Source organism: Corvus cornix, chromosome 2 (assembly GCF_000738735.6).
Source record: "Corvus cornix cornix isolate S_Up_H32 chromosome 2, ASM73873v5, whole genome shotgun sequence".
In the NCBI taxonomy this organism is placed as follows: domain Eukaryota; kingdom Metazoa; phylum Chordata; class Aves; order Passeriformes; family Corvidae; genus Corvus; species Corvus cornix.
Window position 1 is genome coordinate 26,938,292 of NC_046333.1, and position 15,502 is coordinate 26,953,793.

General features: G+C 39.8%; 1 protein-coding gene across 6 annotated transcripts in view; it reads left to right on the forward strand.

The window, feature by feature from the left end:
* The window catches only part of HECW1 (HECT, C2 and WW domain containing E3 ubiquitin protein ligase 1), a 264,830-nt gene that overhangs the window by 193,943 nt on the left and 55,385 nt on the right, over nt 1-15,502 (forward strand). For all 6 annotated transcript variants that reach the window (XM_039548885.1, XM_039548883.1, XM_039548881.1 and 3 more), the window contains 5 exons: nt 4,424-4,574; nt 8,765-8,895; nt 11,460-11,581; nt 14,405-14,590; nt 15,189-15,323. In XM_039548885.1, coding sequence (XP_039404819.1) covers nt 4,424-4,574; nt 8,765-8,895; nt 11,460-11,581; nt 14,405-14,590; nt 15,189-15,323 — 725 coding nt within the window. The remainder of the gene's footprint in view (nt 1-4,423; nt 4,575-8,764; nt 8,896-11,459; nt 11,582-14,404; nt 14,591-15,188; nt 15,324-15,502) is intronic.

A 15,502-nucleotide genomic window follows, 5' to 3' on the forward strand; every position in this document is an offset into this window, starting at 1 on the left:
GTGTCCAGCAGAGCGCACTCTATTCCCTGCACCGTGCCGCTGATCCCCTTTCAATTGAGCACAGGATTTCACTGCCTGAAATGTGCCTCACAAAAACAACCAGGCGTATAAACAAAGTGCTCTATTTTCTTCAAAGCCGAAGACGGGAACACACTTATTTGGCCTATGGTGCCCTTGACAAATAATTCATCATTTGCCAACCATGCTGTCAGTATTCCCTGAGCTGAAAATAGCCCTGATGCTGGCGTCAGCTGCACAGTAGCATGAATGATTCAAATGCCTTTAGCCCAGTGAAGTCCCACTGTGGCTTGCCAGTGAATGATGAAATGGGAACGGTTACCTCTGTAACAGGGAAATATTTCTCTTCCTCCCACTCTTACCACAACACTTCGTGAATCGGGCACATTCCCTATTAGATGACTTAATGATAGCACACTGACACCAGCTCGGGTAAACAGAATATACTGTGAATCTATTCTATATTCTTCCATCACCAATTTAATACATTTTTCCTCTTTCTTATAGTTGTCCTCAAAAGGCAAGTATTTCTACCACTGGTTTTCACAAGTGCTTTCACAAGAGGGTGTAAGGACATATTTGATGATAAAGTACAGAAGTGGTATCTCTTTGCAGTATTTTGTTTCAGCGTTAGCATATAACATTTTTACAGTAAAGGCTGACACTGTGGGCTTAAATATATTGATCTTAATAGGCATAGACGGTACTAAGTTAATTTTGAGTGGGAAAAAAGGTTGAGTTGAATAATATCAGTTAGGAAACTGGTTTCCAAAAACTCTCCATGGAATTTTACTGTAATTTCAAAATGAAAACCATAGCCTTAATCTAGAATTTTTTCTTCTCCTTAAATTCAGTATCACTATCTCAGTGCCTTTAATAACTCTTAATCCTAGATAAATAGTTCTTTAATCATGTGAAAGGAAGAAACTATATTTTAAGCCCAAGTTTTTTGATCAAAGCTGGCTTACTTCTCACATGCAGTGTTAGCTTCCATCTATGAGTAGAGGTGAAGGTAATATGCCAGTGCTGCAAGCTCAGCATTGACTGATTTTATTTAGCTCATGAAGAATCTTCTGGACAGTCTTCTTTCTCTTTTGAATAGTTCTCTGAATAGCTTGATTTCATCATAACCCCACAACAGCTGCTCTCAGGGAGGAAATTTAATTTCAGTCTGTTTTATTTGGGAAAATAAAGTAGAAGAGATTCATTATGTATGTAGGAGTTTCATAATGACCAGTCTGAATGCTAAGTCCGATATGAGATTAACAGAAGATTTGCAGTGTTTGCACAGCCTCATGACGGCATTACCAGTCACCCCTTATTATGCCTGTGTTTGGAAACCCTGCAGAACTGAAGCCAAGAAAAATACGTGTGCCCGGTTCAGAGCTGCTCTCAGCTGAAGGTGTGGCTGAGCTTGGAAAGGAAAAGGCAATGTATTTTCTTTCCCCTGATGGTCCTGCCAAAAAAAGTTGCATCTGCTGATATAAATCAGAGCAGTTTCAGAGGCTGCTGTGAAATATGACTTGGCTGATGGAGGGGGATCACTGGAGAACAGAACCAGTACTGTCACATCCGTAGCCCATGCTCTAGCATGCTCTTACTGTGAAGGTTAGATAGAGGTTAGTCTTTGTAGTAGTCACAGTCTTATTTTACCTGGAAAAGTTAACAAAAGACCCTGAGGAAACCTGGCTGCTTCTTAGATCACCTTTGCCCCTGAAGTAACATGAAGGGACTTGAGCACAGCTTGGAAGCAGAGTTCTGCCTGTCTGTTCACCTGTCAGTCTGTTTGTCGCACTGTGCAGGTATCCATCCATCTGTCCATAAATCTGGTATCATATTCAGGCAGTTTCAGTGACTTGTGTGACTTACAGGTTGTCTTATGGGAAGGTAGAAAGTACACCCGCTACCTGCGTACGACAGAGTTGTACCTGCCACCCTTTGACAGCCTTCCCTAACCAAAAGAAGAGTTACTCAGCTGACTAGAAATGCTATTGCAAGGAGCATGAGATACACAGTTCCTAATATTTTAGCATGCCAGTGTCAGCCCGTGGTGTCAGGTGGACATACCCGTAAAGCAGTGAATAAAGCAGCACTCACTGACAGGTGTCGTTCACATCTGTACATACTGCTGCTGTATGTCTGACACATCTGACAGAGACAGCCTTCCTGAAGTCGTAATCCAGTCTGACCTGATGTTTTCACTGTGATCTCCAAGTTCTGAACAAGCTTCCTTACTCCTAGGTTTCCAAATATCATGCTTAGAAGCTTAGGAACTCTAAGTCGTATTTAATTAGACAGTGCATAATAGCGTGTACAGCTGGTAGTGCACAGGGCTGGATTATAAAACCTTGTTTGACTGTGTAATTGGATATATTTATTCTTGCTAAGTGTCCATCAGCAGGCTTTAGACCAATATGACCAGTTGGTGTCTTCTGTAGGCTGTCTAGAGTGTAGTTCTACAGCACTGCCTACCAGCTTCTAATTCTCCGTCAACCATTCTCAACTTGTTATGAGGTACAACAATAGTGTGGAGTGAGGGCTAGACTTCATCCTTTGCCAGAAAACAGCAAGGAAAATGAAGATCTTCATGATATTGAGCTGGATCATCTTACCTTTGATCTGGCCAAGGTTATTTCCTTGAGGATATTGCAGATAATGCATAGCTCCAGAAGGGCCATTCCCCACCCACAGTGGCACACCTGCCACCAGTGCCAGCGTGCTCAGCAAGGCTCCGGCCTTCAACCTGCCTTACGCGTCAGTCTGATTTATCTCAATGTGCATATGTTGTACTTGTGCTTTTTTTCACTGTCTTACGTTTTAGACATGGTTTTTACAAAGCTGTGATCTTGTTCTTGTAACAGCTACCACGTCCTTGGGAAACTTTACCTAGTGGAGGAAGAGAGAGTCCTCTCATTAAATTATGTAGTGATATTCACAGTGAGAGATGCTGCATGTGTACCCATGGTGTGACTGTAGGGTTTGTGTCTTTAAGGACTGTGGTACTTGCAGTCAGCTTTGAAAGAAGTAATGCGTGTGCTTATGGCTCTTCTTGTCCTGGAGTCTTATGGAAGATTTCTCCAAGGACTCCCAGTGCCCATCTTTTAAGGTTTGTGGGATTCAGCTGTCAGGGGCAGCTAGCCATGGACTTCAGACAGCCTACACTTGTCTGCAATCAAATATGGGAAGTGGGTTTAGCCAGGTCCAGCATTCAGGAGATGGGAATTGGTCGTGAAGGGTAGGTTTCCAGATACAGTAGGAACTTCAGTCCTACTCTTAGAGAATAGGAAATGAAATACATAAAGTATGAAATTCAGCTGATCCTGAATTTGATTATGGAAAACCATAGGAGGAGTAACTCGTCAGGGAAGATGGTATCATAGTAAGAATATGGGAATATGAGGAAGTGTTTGCCCTCGAAGGTAATCATCATATGTACATTTGTGTGTGAATGCGAGTGAGGTTTGCATCTAAACTTGTGTAGAAAGTATGTGCATGTATTTACATAGATATGTCATCAGCTGATGGGTCATGTAGGAATATGAAACTAGCAAGCCTAATTTATTCCACTTCTCCATGCATTCCAACCAGTTTGATACTTGGCTTTGGTAGCTAACTCACTTCTGAATTTTGTCTGTTCCAAATGCTTTTTTTATCAACATTACCATTTTCCACAAGCCATCATATACCAAATAATTTTTACTTTTCAATCATGAGACAACATAAATAGTAGCAGGACACAATAATGATGGAAGGCTCAATATTCTGCAAATTCTCCATCTAGTTTGCGTTCATGAGAGCAATGCTCTGTTTAGAGAGGTTTCTAAGGTATGTCCAAAGAGTCTGTAATCAGTTTTCAGTGAAGCCTTTAATTGCTGTATGGTGTCCTTTGAAGCCACTTTGCAAAAAGGAGAGAAATGAAACATGTTTGTTCTGAAACATAATAAAAAAAGAAAACATGGGATTTGCCATATTAGCTCAGGTGTAATCTTCTTGTAAGGGTCGGTTCTTTGTGGCTGCTCCTACCTGCAGTGAATCCAGCCAAGCAGTATCACTAATTGAAAAATCACCTCATCCTTTTAAAAATGTAGTCCCTCTATGTCACTAGTTCTTCATGGGCTGTGGTAGTGAATTCCATGGCCTAACTGTGTGCTGTGTATGAAATGTTTCTGTATATGCATATACTGTATATATGTATATATAGACAAGCAAATAATATATATATACACACTTGAATGTGTACTTTGAATATATACACGTGATATATATTGCATGTAGGCTATAGTATCTCCTGTGTGTATATACCCTGTCTGTGTATGTATGTGTGTCTGTATATATCTCCCTCATGCAGGTTTTCTGGAAGGCACCACACTGACAGCATCACCCCTTCCTTTTTTTCCAACCCTAGATTGGGAAGCTCGGATAGACAGCCATGGGAGAGTGTTCTACGTGGATCATGTCAACCGCACCACCACGTGGCAGCGCCCCACGGCTGCAGCAACACCGGACGGGATCCACAGGTCTGGCTCCATCCAGCAAATGGAGCAGCTGAACCGCCGGTGAGCATTTGCACCTTGAGATCCGTGCTCTCCTTTTGCCACACTGCTCCAGTAGCTCCCTTCCTTCTCCGGTGCACCACATTGACTCCCACCTTGTCCAGGTTCTTGTCCCTCCTGTAGCTCTCTTCTAGCCAGCTGGTGTGCCTGCTGTGGGTGTGTGCAGCTCAAACCCGCCCACAAGAGAAGTGCTGTTGGGTGAATGATGGTGCAAAACATTTCTAACAGCAAGAGGAGGCTTTTGGAAAACTTTTCTGAAATAACTACCAGAAAGGAAGTGAGCATTCTTCCAAAACATGGAGTCACTTTTGCTATTTAACTGTAGGAGTGGCACTGATGGGTCGGCACTTAGTGCTGTGCTGCAGCGTTTTTGGGCCTGACTGCTACTGGAATTGTTGCCATATCCATGTGATGTTTCTACCCAAGCTATTTAGGCCTGTTGAAAGGTCTGTCTCCTTTTCCAGGGCAGAACCCTGCTCTAATAGGACTGAGCACATTTCTAGAGGTGGACAGGTCTGCTTAGTGTTGCACTGGGCCCTGTAAATCTGTCAGTTCATTCTGGGCTCGCTGAGATACCTCTTAATGTCGCTTATATTTTTGCTTTGTTTGACTAGTCCGCACATAGATTTGTTTATCATTTTCTTCTTGTGCTTGCTTTTTCGACTGAATCTAAGAGGAAAGAAAAAAAATAAACAATTGGTCAAAAGTCTTCCTTTTTTTGCTTAAAAAGAGGGTTTGGGTTGTTTTTTTTTTTAATTCCCTGCTTACTATAATGATGCCATTTCTAGAAAAGGATAAGGAAGACTGAAATTATATTTTAATTATAGCATGTAAAATGCCACAAAAGCGTTTTGACCTTTTTTCCTGTGCTAAGAGAAAGATCTGCAACTGAGAGAAGGATGCAGAGTTTTGAAGTGCTGTTTTCAGAGTACTTTGATTAGTTTGGGAGCTGCTGTGCCCTGAATGAGACAGTCTGGGAGAACTCGGCCAACTTAAACTGACACCATCAACACGCTCTTGAGGAATAATCCTTTCTTTACCAAAATTAATTATTTTGAGTAGTATTTTATAACATCTGTTATGTCTTGCCGAAGTGAGAGAACCTGCTCGGTATTTGTTTTCATTATAGCTTTGCTCATATAGTCTCAAGCTGCCATGTTAATATAAACAAACAAACAAAAAAAAAAAAAAACCACTAAAGAAAGTGAATGTTTAATGTTGATTCTTTCAAGGGATTTACATGACTTCTCTGCCATTTAGCACTGGTCTCTAAGAGGGATTTTAGCCATATCAAATCCCAGACTACTTGGCTGCCACTTAAACAGGTTATCTGCCACAGAAACCAGAAAGCTGCTGTGGACATACATGAGGTTTTGTGTTTTTTCTTCCATTTTTTTGGAGGTTGAACTCATGTAAATGCAGCACAGCCATGAAAGGAATAAGTTCTTATAAAGAGTGAGTTACCATTCTGTTAGTTAATGCAAGTTAACCATTAAACTAGCTATTGCAGCAGAAACTGAAGGGTAGGCATTGTCTTTGTGACCTCCTTCCCTCATATTATTCAATGTTTTCATATAGGCTGCCTGTCTGTCTTGGTTATGACTTGATTATCACTGGTTTGGGTTGGGAATTGAGAGTTGATAAGATTGATATTCTTTTAATCCCTCAATTTTTAGTATTCATGTATCCAATTACAAAGGGAGAAGTATGGAGGGTTTTCAGCAGTGGCAGATCTCTACATGTGCGAGTTCCATTGGAGACTTTGCAGTTTATTAAACATGAAATGTCATGGCTTCTTGGGACTAAGGAAAAAAGCTGGTGATTTTCTACTCTTTTCCAAGGAGCTCTGTTCATTCGAGAAGTTGAATACAAAGGTCTCCTATTGTTACCAAGTTTGGAACATTTCCTACAGTTCTAGTAAAGGGGATTCATATAGAATCTCCTGAGCATTTGCCCAGTGGCAGGTAATTTCTGTAGTTTTAACCTGGCTGTTACATTTTTTAAAATGATTGTAGTCCTAAGTCTAATTTCAGATATTTCATGTCTCCACATTTCAGGAATGTCAGGAAAGCTACTTTTCATTAGTTATTATCAACACTGTGGAGCACTGGACCTTGTTTTAAGCACTCATTTTAGAAATACTCTTTTGTTTCAAACTTCATGATTTGAAACGTTTTTCAGCAAACACACCTGAGAATCATTTTAGGTGAGGCAACAGCAAACATAGACCTTGCTGATAGAATTAGCAGCAGCCTGAACTTTTGCTCTAACCTCAAACAAAATTTGAACTCAACATCACTCCACAGTTTGAAAAAGCTTGGTGACTTTTCTTTTTAAACAAATTTACTTTTTTTTTTTCTTCCTGATTTAATTTGTGGAAGGGAATGGAAAGACCAAAATATTACAAGGAACCTTGGTATTTCCAGCCCAGCCAAAACCACAAAGCTTTGGAAATTCAGCTTGAAAAAAAACCCATAGCTGTGATTAAACCTAGTCCTGCTTTCCTTCTGTGGCTTCCTTTTAGCTGTACAAGCCACTCGAGGATACAGGGAATGCTAAACTGGAATCCAAGTGTTGGGCAAACACCAAAGAGCCATCCATACTTTAATTTTAAAGGTGCTTGCTCATTTTCTGCAGCACTACCTGGCTTGCTTACTTGTTGGCCAAGCAGATAACAGCCCTTGTTGTTCAAGCTCTGTTGAAAGGATACTTTGCAGCATAGGTATGTCTAAATTTGTCTATGCACTAGTTTGAAAGATAATAACGTAAGAAATTATAACCATCATAGTTAGGTCAGCCACAGCGTGGTATGTCTTAACCTCCATTTCTTTGACAAATCACTTTGAAAGGAGACTGAAATTTGCAGAGGAATTCCCATAACTTTTTCATTTTCAATGTTTTCTCCAATTACTTTGGCATTTTTTGGTATTGATATAAGGTGATTTTATAGTATTGAGACGCAGAAGAAATGCGTAGCCTTTTGTTGGCATACAGGTGGTGTTGCTCTTTGAGGTTTGCCAGTGGGGATTTTCTACCATCTAATTAAATTGAAGGTGCAGGGTTTTTCTATATGTGTGCTTATATCCCTTGATTATATGAACTGGGGGGGGGTTGTGGTTGGGGTTTTTTTTCCTTTCTATTGCATGTGGGTATTGTAAAACTGCTCCAATACTGGAATGGAAAATTCATTCAGTTGCCTGCTGACAAGTGAATAAAGCTGTAAAATGTAGGTCTAAAACAGAGGGTTTAAAACTGCAGTAAATTCATGCTGTTGCAAAATCTGCTATCAGAATTTCCGTGTAAAGATGGATGTTTTCTTAAACTATCAAAATACACACTAAATGTAGCTTCAAATGACTTTGAGTATTGGAGGGGGACACATAACTTTGTGAAAGTTTAGCATAAATCTATTAAAGCTTCAATTATTTTTCTTAATTATCTCCAGCCATTTTGCCTAAGATTAGGTTGCAGTGAGCTAGTGGAGATGATGTGTTTTGAGACATCAAAAAGCCAAACCCTAACTCTTCTCTTTAATGATCCTGTGTCACTTTGAGGAACTAACTCATTACTAACTTCTAATTTAGAATATAGTATGCATTAACAAATAGAGAGAAAGTAAGCAAAATTTGTAAGTTGGAGCTTGAACTGAGGAAAGAAAAGAGTGTAAATCAGAAAAATTAAAGACAAACAATGCTGGATGAGATTAAAAGGCAATAAAGCCATCCTGTTTCAAATACACATGGAAATGCTATGAAGAAATAAGGATTGAAAATACTGGGATGGAATAAAAAATAATTAAAATAATTAAGAGAGTCTGTTTTCTAGCTTTGCTTTTGTTTCTCTTTCTGTTCTTTCTTTCTCCTTATGCTTTCTTTTTCTTTTCTTTCTTTCTGTATAAAATTCATTTATAATACATGTAAGACATATTCATAGTTTGCCAGTAGAACCAGAGAAAACATGTTCACCAATTCATCTGTCACTATAAGTGAACAAGTTAAGGAGAATTTGATTTCTGTCGTGTGAATTCAGAACACTCCAGACTATTTGTTCCTCATCTGTGCTCTTACTCTGCTGTACACTGAAGATAGAAATATTGGAATCATTCAGAAACAGTGCTGATTCTTAAGGCAGAAAGCAACAGAAAGCTCCTCTGTTAACTAAAGCTTGTTTTTCCTTCCTATGAATGTATCTAGGTACCAAAACATCCAGCGAACCATTGCAACAGAGAGGACTGAAGATGATGCTGTGGTAAACAACAGGGTGGAGAGAGTTCCCACTGGAGGAGGAAGTGACTCTGAGGCAGAGCCTTCCCAGCCAAGCCCAGGTATGGGGAAGCAAAGCTTCTGAGTGGTATGTTCAGTGCCATTCAGTTCTGGGGAAATCGGCATTTCCAGGGGAGACTGGAATTTTACTATACCAGGTTGCAAAACTTAATTAAAAAATAAAAAGATAATTAGACCTGAAGATACAGTTTTTAGATGTGAAGCTACAGGTACTTGATAGAACAGTATCAGTCCTTTTTTAACAACTACTAAGACAGACGAAGCATTTTTACCTTAGTAAAGGGCCATTTGAAATTAAAATGGGAAAGGCATTTTGCAACTACTAGGGTGAATACTGTTCACCTACGTAGTTGCAAAACTGGTGCTGCGTTATTTTTGTTGCTGTGTGGTTTTTAGCTCGGGGCATTTGCACTTTATTCTCTCCAGGCCTGGCTTGTGCGCTGCCACAACTGCCCATGTGATTGCACCTGCTGTGGCCCTGGCATCATGTATGAAATACTTGTGTTTTGTAAAGCTGCAGTTTTGCGATAGCTGTGAGCTGACCTAAGTGTGGGCTGTGACCAAAGAAGGCACAGCTGTCTTTTTGCTCACCACTAATTTATGTGACAGGACCCCGTACCAGAGTGGAGAACTGACCTGCCTGAAAAATAGCCTGGCTTCTTGTCCTTGTAATTTACAGCCAGATTGGATCTTACATCTGGCTTGTTAGATGAGGAGACAAGAATGAGTGTCACTACAAAGCAAAAGAGGAAAATGTGTACCCAAGGCAGGATGGGATGGCAGGGGTCTCTTCTACTCTTTTTGGTGGTAGTCACACTCATATTTTCTCAAAACATTTGGGAAACCATAGTCTTAAGTGTTTGTTTCAGGTAGAAGTATCAGCAATCAGTCTAGTGCCCACTATGCAACTTGAGGCCATGCAAAAATAACTCCCTTCTTTGTTAGCACCAGCAAAATGACTAACCGGTTCTCTTCCTTTGGATCACTCTTACCTCCACCTTTGTGTTCTGTATTGTCTACCATGAGTAAATCCAACTTCTTGCTATCCTTTTGCCGTCCCTCTGTAAACAGCATTGGTAATGGGAAAGAACCAACACAATATCTGCTTGAATTTTCTTAGTTTTCCAAGGTTAATAGGAAAAGTTACAGAGAGAAATAATAACCTTTTTTTAACAAGTTTAGGAAAATATTCAGTTTTGTTTGTTTTCCTGATCCATTAGGTGTTTTTAGCTTGAAAATCAATTTTGGCCAAGGATGTTTAACATTTGATGCTCAAAGTTTCCTAGCCATCTTTGTATTGCAATTAAAGGGAGACTTTTACCTACAGTGTATCATATAAGGAGATCTCAGTTCTCTGTGCTAGAGAAGTGGAAATGAGGTACACATTGTATTATTAGTATTTATAAGTAATGTAGCCATTACTTGTAATATGTATAATCGTTTAGTATCTTAGACAACATAATAAAATAGTAATTTAGTAGGAGTTGCCAACACTAAGTATTTAGTTCAGTTTGTTATTTAACATGCACTCCTTTGTTTTAAACCCAAGGAGCTAATGAGTGTGATAAATGTTATCATAAGTTATTAGGAAATGGTTTTTGCTACAGATAATTGCTTTTCTTTTAGAAGAAAACATAATATTGTATTAAATGCCAAGGATTAGAAGGTCAGTGATGGTGTAAACACATCAGGGAAAGAAAAAGCTGCAGTATTATACATTTGTTATTTGTCTTTTAATTTAAATGAAAAATGTCAGAAGGAATACAATTTAGGCACATTAATCCAGGTTCTGAGCCAGTATAAATCAATTTAACTCCAGCAATTGATCCAGTCTGCAGTTTTAAATGGACAAAATAATATGATGTGTGCAGCAGGAAGAAAAAAGAAGTTTTAATTGATAAGAAAAAAATGGGAAACTGCATTTATTCTCTTGATGATGTTTGCATCCAATTTTCATGGATTGCAAATAAAATTTGGCTTTATTTGAAAGTGCCAGAACATCCAAGCCATAATTCCATGATAGGAAGAATTTTCTGGTAGCTATAGAATATCAGGAGTTTCTACCTCTACAGAGTTACATTCTCAATGCTCAGTTCTGCTCCTGTGCTTCATTAAGTGATACAGATTAAAAATAATCCAATTGTGTCTGGTTTTGTTTTCTTTACCATACAAGTCCCGAAAACCTCAGACTTGTCAAAAACAATGCAAGTAAAATACAGGGCAATGCTGGATCGGGAGATTGGATTTCTCTAAAATCAGCAGTGGGGCGAACCAGAATGGACGTGGGTGACTGAACCAAACCATCAGCTGGTGATGTGCTGTGGTCACATATTTAGGGACAGCAGCAGACTTGACAAAGAGTTTCATAAGCTACAGTTCAGGAAACCATCCAGCTCATGCCCTGCTGTGGTAAATACTGCACCACTAACCATAAGGACATCCGTCAGTTTGCCAGCAGGCTTGTCTTGGGAATGCCAAGGTAGGTGCATTGGGCAGGTGGTGACTTTTTTATATTATCACTTTTGCAGCTGTTTCTGAAAGGTTAAATAATAGTCTGTGCTTGCCACTACATTAATAAGATTCTGTGGGTTGTTTTTTTGTCCAGAGATTAGGAGGGAAGGTTCCCTTTCTCCTGTGAATTCTCAAAAAATCACCTTGTTGCTGCAGTCTCCAGCTGTGAAGTTCATCACCAATCCTGAGTTCTTCACTGTGCTGCATGCAAACTATGTGAGTAATTATGATTTGCTCTCTCGCACTACTGATAATTTTGAGTCCCAGAGCTTCAGGGAGAATGCACAGTGAATCTGAATTGTGTGCCTTGGGGCTCAGTTGTCCTTTCTGAGCAACAGACCAGGCTGGGGACACTACAGCCGGGCTGCTCCAAGGAGGCTCTTGCTGGGATTCTGCCTCACATAAGAGATTCCATGGTGCAGAGGACCTCATTAGTGTTATCCTCCCAGAAGAAGCAGGAACCCTTGGTTTCAGCTTGGTCAATTCTACTGTCTGTTGCTGCAGGGAGTGAAGTTGTTCCCTTTTGATCCAACATCCTGAGAAATCTTACTCAGATACCACCAAGTCTCAGGGAAATAGAGGGAAAAAAATTAACTCTTGCAATTTGCATTCCCAAAAAGGGGGCAGGCATAGCTGAGTGAAAGAAATACTAACTTGAGTTTTACTGTAGCTATTTTGGAAAAACACAAATCAAAACAAATTTTCAAAATTCAAGTAACTTTTTTTTCCATTAGTGCAGTAATACCACACATATTAATGCATACCTGGTGTGGAGTGGAAAAAATGTAGTATCAGGACAAAGCAGATGGGAAGTCCCACAAGGAGATGCAGTCCTAGTTTGCCATATCTGGAATGTAGTTCAACAAGGCATCTACACATGGCTTCTGAATATTTGGAAAGTCATCCATTTCGGGGTAGCAGGGACCTTTCTTTACCAAAGGAAAAGAAAGTAAAACAGTTTGAGAGTTGCCCCAGCACAGCCTTTTAGCTAACTGCAGACATCAGGTTTTGGCTGTGGCACTTCATGGATTGAAGCCAGCCGTCCATCTCCAAGCATCTGCCAGAGATTATCACCCATGAGATCCTACCGAGGAAGGGATGTATTAACTCATCTGACATTCCCTGAACTAGGTTATGGAGTGCAGATAATTTCTTCCATTGGCAGGGTGATATATCATGATTTATAGCTGGGAGCAATATAATTTTTGACCAGCGTAGTTGTTGGAAAAATGAGCAACTGATTCCATAGTTGTGTAAAGAACAACTCACAAGAGACTAAATCCCAATTTTATTACTCACTGAAATTAAAAAAAAGGAAAAAGAGGCCTTCGATTTTATCTTAAAAACTTGTCTCTAATGTGAGAACCAGAATAATCTGTTGAAATATCTGTCAAATTGTCATACAGATACCACTTGTACAGGAATATGGCCCACGTAACTTTTACCTTAACACGAGTGTAATATTTTACAATACAGTATTTTACAATACAAGCCCCTGTTAAAATTTCAAGCTATTAATTATGCCAGTGAAGTTGGAATTGGAAAATATTATCCAGCAGTTAGAATTAAAAGGGAAAAGCTCTAATTTTTCAGTTACTTTATTTCCATAAAAAGATAAAACTACATAACACTCCTTGTTTGCCTAATGCAGCTTAGAGATATTCAAGACAGTCATTGATCATACATTAGATCAAAATACAACTTTTGTTATGTAGTAGGCTGGGATCTTAAATATCTGTGACCACAGAGCTTTCCCGGGTTATAAGCAGGTCATATCTTCAGGGCAGAGATCATATCTCTGTGATTTCATAACATTTAGCAACCCTTGCCATAATTAGGGACCCTGTGCCACAGGGAGTGTTCTCAGGGGTGCCACCACAGTAAATCCTTACATAATAAAGATAATACCTGTAGATGTTTTATTGCATTATAGTGGTTAAAATGCAATAAATGTACACAGAAATTGAGAATTCAAAGCTGTTGGGTCAGATTCTCTGGACATATTCCAGGTCTGCACAATCGAACTCACTTCACTGGAGACAGGAGTCCTCCAGTGATCCTTTATTACTCTAATGAGTGACTCAATACTTTGGGCTGACCAGCAAACCAAGGCACTCATTTTCTCTCTAGTGAAAGGCTCAGGAGATTTTTGTGAAGTTTCCTACTCTGTCTTGAGGAGTTTGTTCCCTGAAGTGAAAGACTCCAAGACTAGCCTGTGGATCGGCCTTTGTGTTGTCAGCTCAAGTATTATTTTGTGGTGCTCTATCATTGAACACATGGTAACAACAAATACAGTTCAATGGGCCCCTATTCTGCAATCAGATCAGTTCACTCCCTTGAACTGCATCAGGCCACATTCCCCTAAGAGGTGTATTTAATGCCCATTGTGAGATACAGCTTGCTGCCTGAGGGGTGGCATTCATTTAACTCGTGGAAATGTCTCCATCTGACAGGCTTTGTAGTCATCGCAGAAACAAATACTCAGTTCCAGGAAACAATTCACATCTTCCAAAAATAGACAATTAAAAGTGTCTGTTTCTGTCCTGTGGCTGTATAGTCACCATAAAAAAAGTATCAAGCTCACATGGAGACATCTGCACTGGGGTCCTCTTAAGTTCATGGCTCCTATCACATGCATCTTGATTTCAATTATAGCATAAATATGTGTTCACAGCTGTCTTTGCATCTCTCTGACACTGCCCAGGTTTCTGTTGACCAATAAAAGCAATGAAAGGGGCACAACTTCATGCACCTTGAGAGGGTGATGTTTCAGCTGACCATCTTTTTGAAGTGCATTAGAAAGGCAGTTCTTGCACAAGCTAACTGCAGATAATGTGTGGGATGTTTCACTTTCCAGATTGTATTTCTTAATTCTACATGTGCATGTAAAGTAGTCATTCAAATCAAAACAATGAGATGGACGTGTTTCTTGATTCTAACAGGACTTGTTTCAGTTCTTTGGGCATATGTCCCATGAAATAACCAAATATGTTTTGACATCAGAACTGGTTTTCTTCACTTCTGTTACCCATCTCATAGAGTGCCTATCGAGTCTTCACCAACAGTACCTGCTTGAAGCATATGATTCTGAAGATTCGTAGAGATGCTCGTAATTTTGAGCGGTATCAGCACAACAGAGACCTGGTAAATTTTATCAACATGTTTGCTGATACCCGACTGGAGCTTCCTCGTGGCTGGGAGATAAAAACTGACCAGCAGGGCAAGGTAAGAGTGCCAACTAAAGTAATCACTTGTTTTAGCACATGAGGCTACGTGATTATTAAAAGTTCCTTTCATCTTGACTCAAAGTCAGTGAAGGTTTGGTTTAAACAACGCAAACAGCAAGCAGAGTTATTTTAGAAGCGGAAAAAAGCTTCAAAATTTCAAAGCATTTCTAGCTTTCTGTAGAATATTGTGCCAAAGCCAAAGCAGCATTGGACTGACAGCAAAGTTTGAGCCAGAGTTGGTCTGTTGTGACTGCAAAATTTGACTCAGTGTCTGTACCTTGAATGAACTTTGCTGCCTGACTTTTGGAACCACCAGGTTAAAGCATCATTTCCCAATAATAGTATTCTCTCCTGTCTTGTTTACATCATGGCCATTGCACATGATCTTGGCCTACACAGCTTCAGGTGTTTTCCAAGAGCTATTCTAGCTTCAAGTAGGCCAGTCCTGTCATTTGCAGGTACCTTCCATGGACTGTACTTAGCCAAGGTATTTCTGCCATAAAATTGCCAGTGGTTTTCCTGCTGTTTTCCCACAATATCATCACAATGTTGGCAGTCTTCTTATTAAAAGACACCATTGTTCCTTTGTGTTTCAGTCTTTCTTCGTTGACCACAACAGCCGTGCTACCACCTTCATAGATCCCAGGATCCCGCTGCAGAATGGGCGTCTCCCAAATCACCTGACTCACCGGCAACATCTGCAGCGACTTCGTAGCTACAGCGCTGGAGAGGTAACTATGCTCCTATCAACTCAGGAGCTTTTGACAGCAGTCTTCTCTAGAATTATAAGAACTCCTTATATTTGAAAAGCATTGAAACAGACTGCCTTGTGAATATTTATCTTCCAAAGACAATAAGGGATTTTTTTGTCTTTCTGAAAGGTTTATTTCAGAGTTTGCTGGTTTGTATT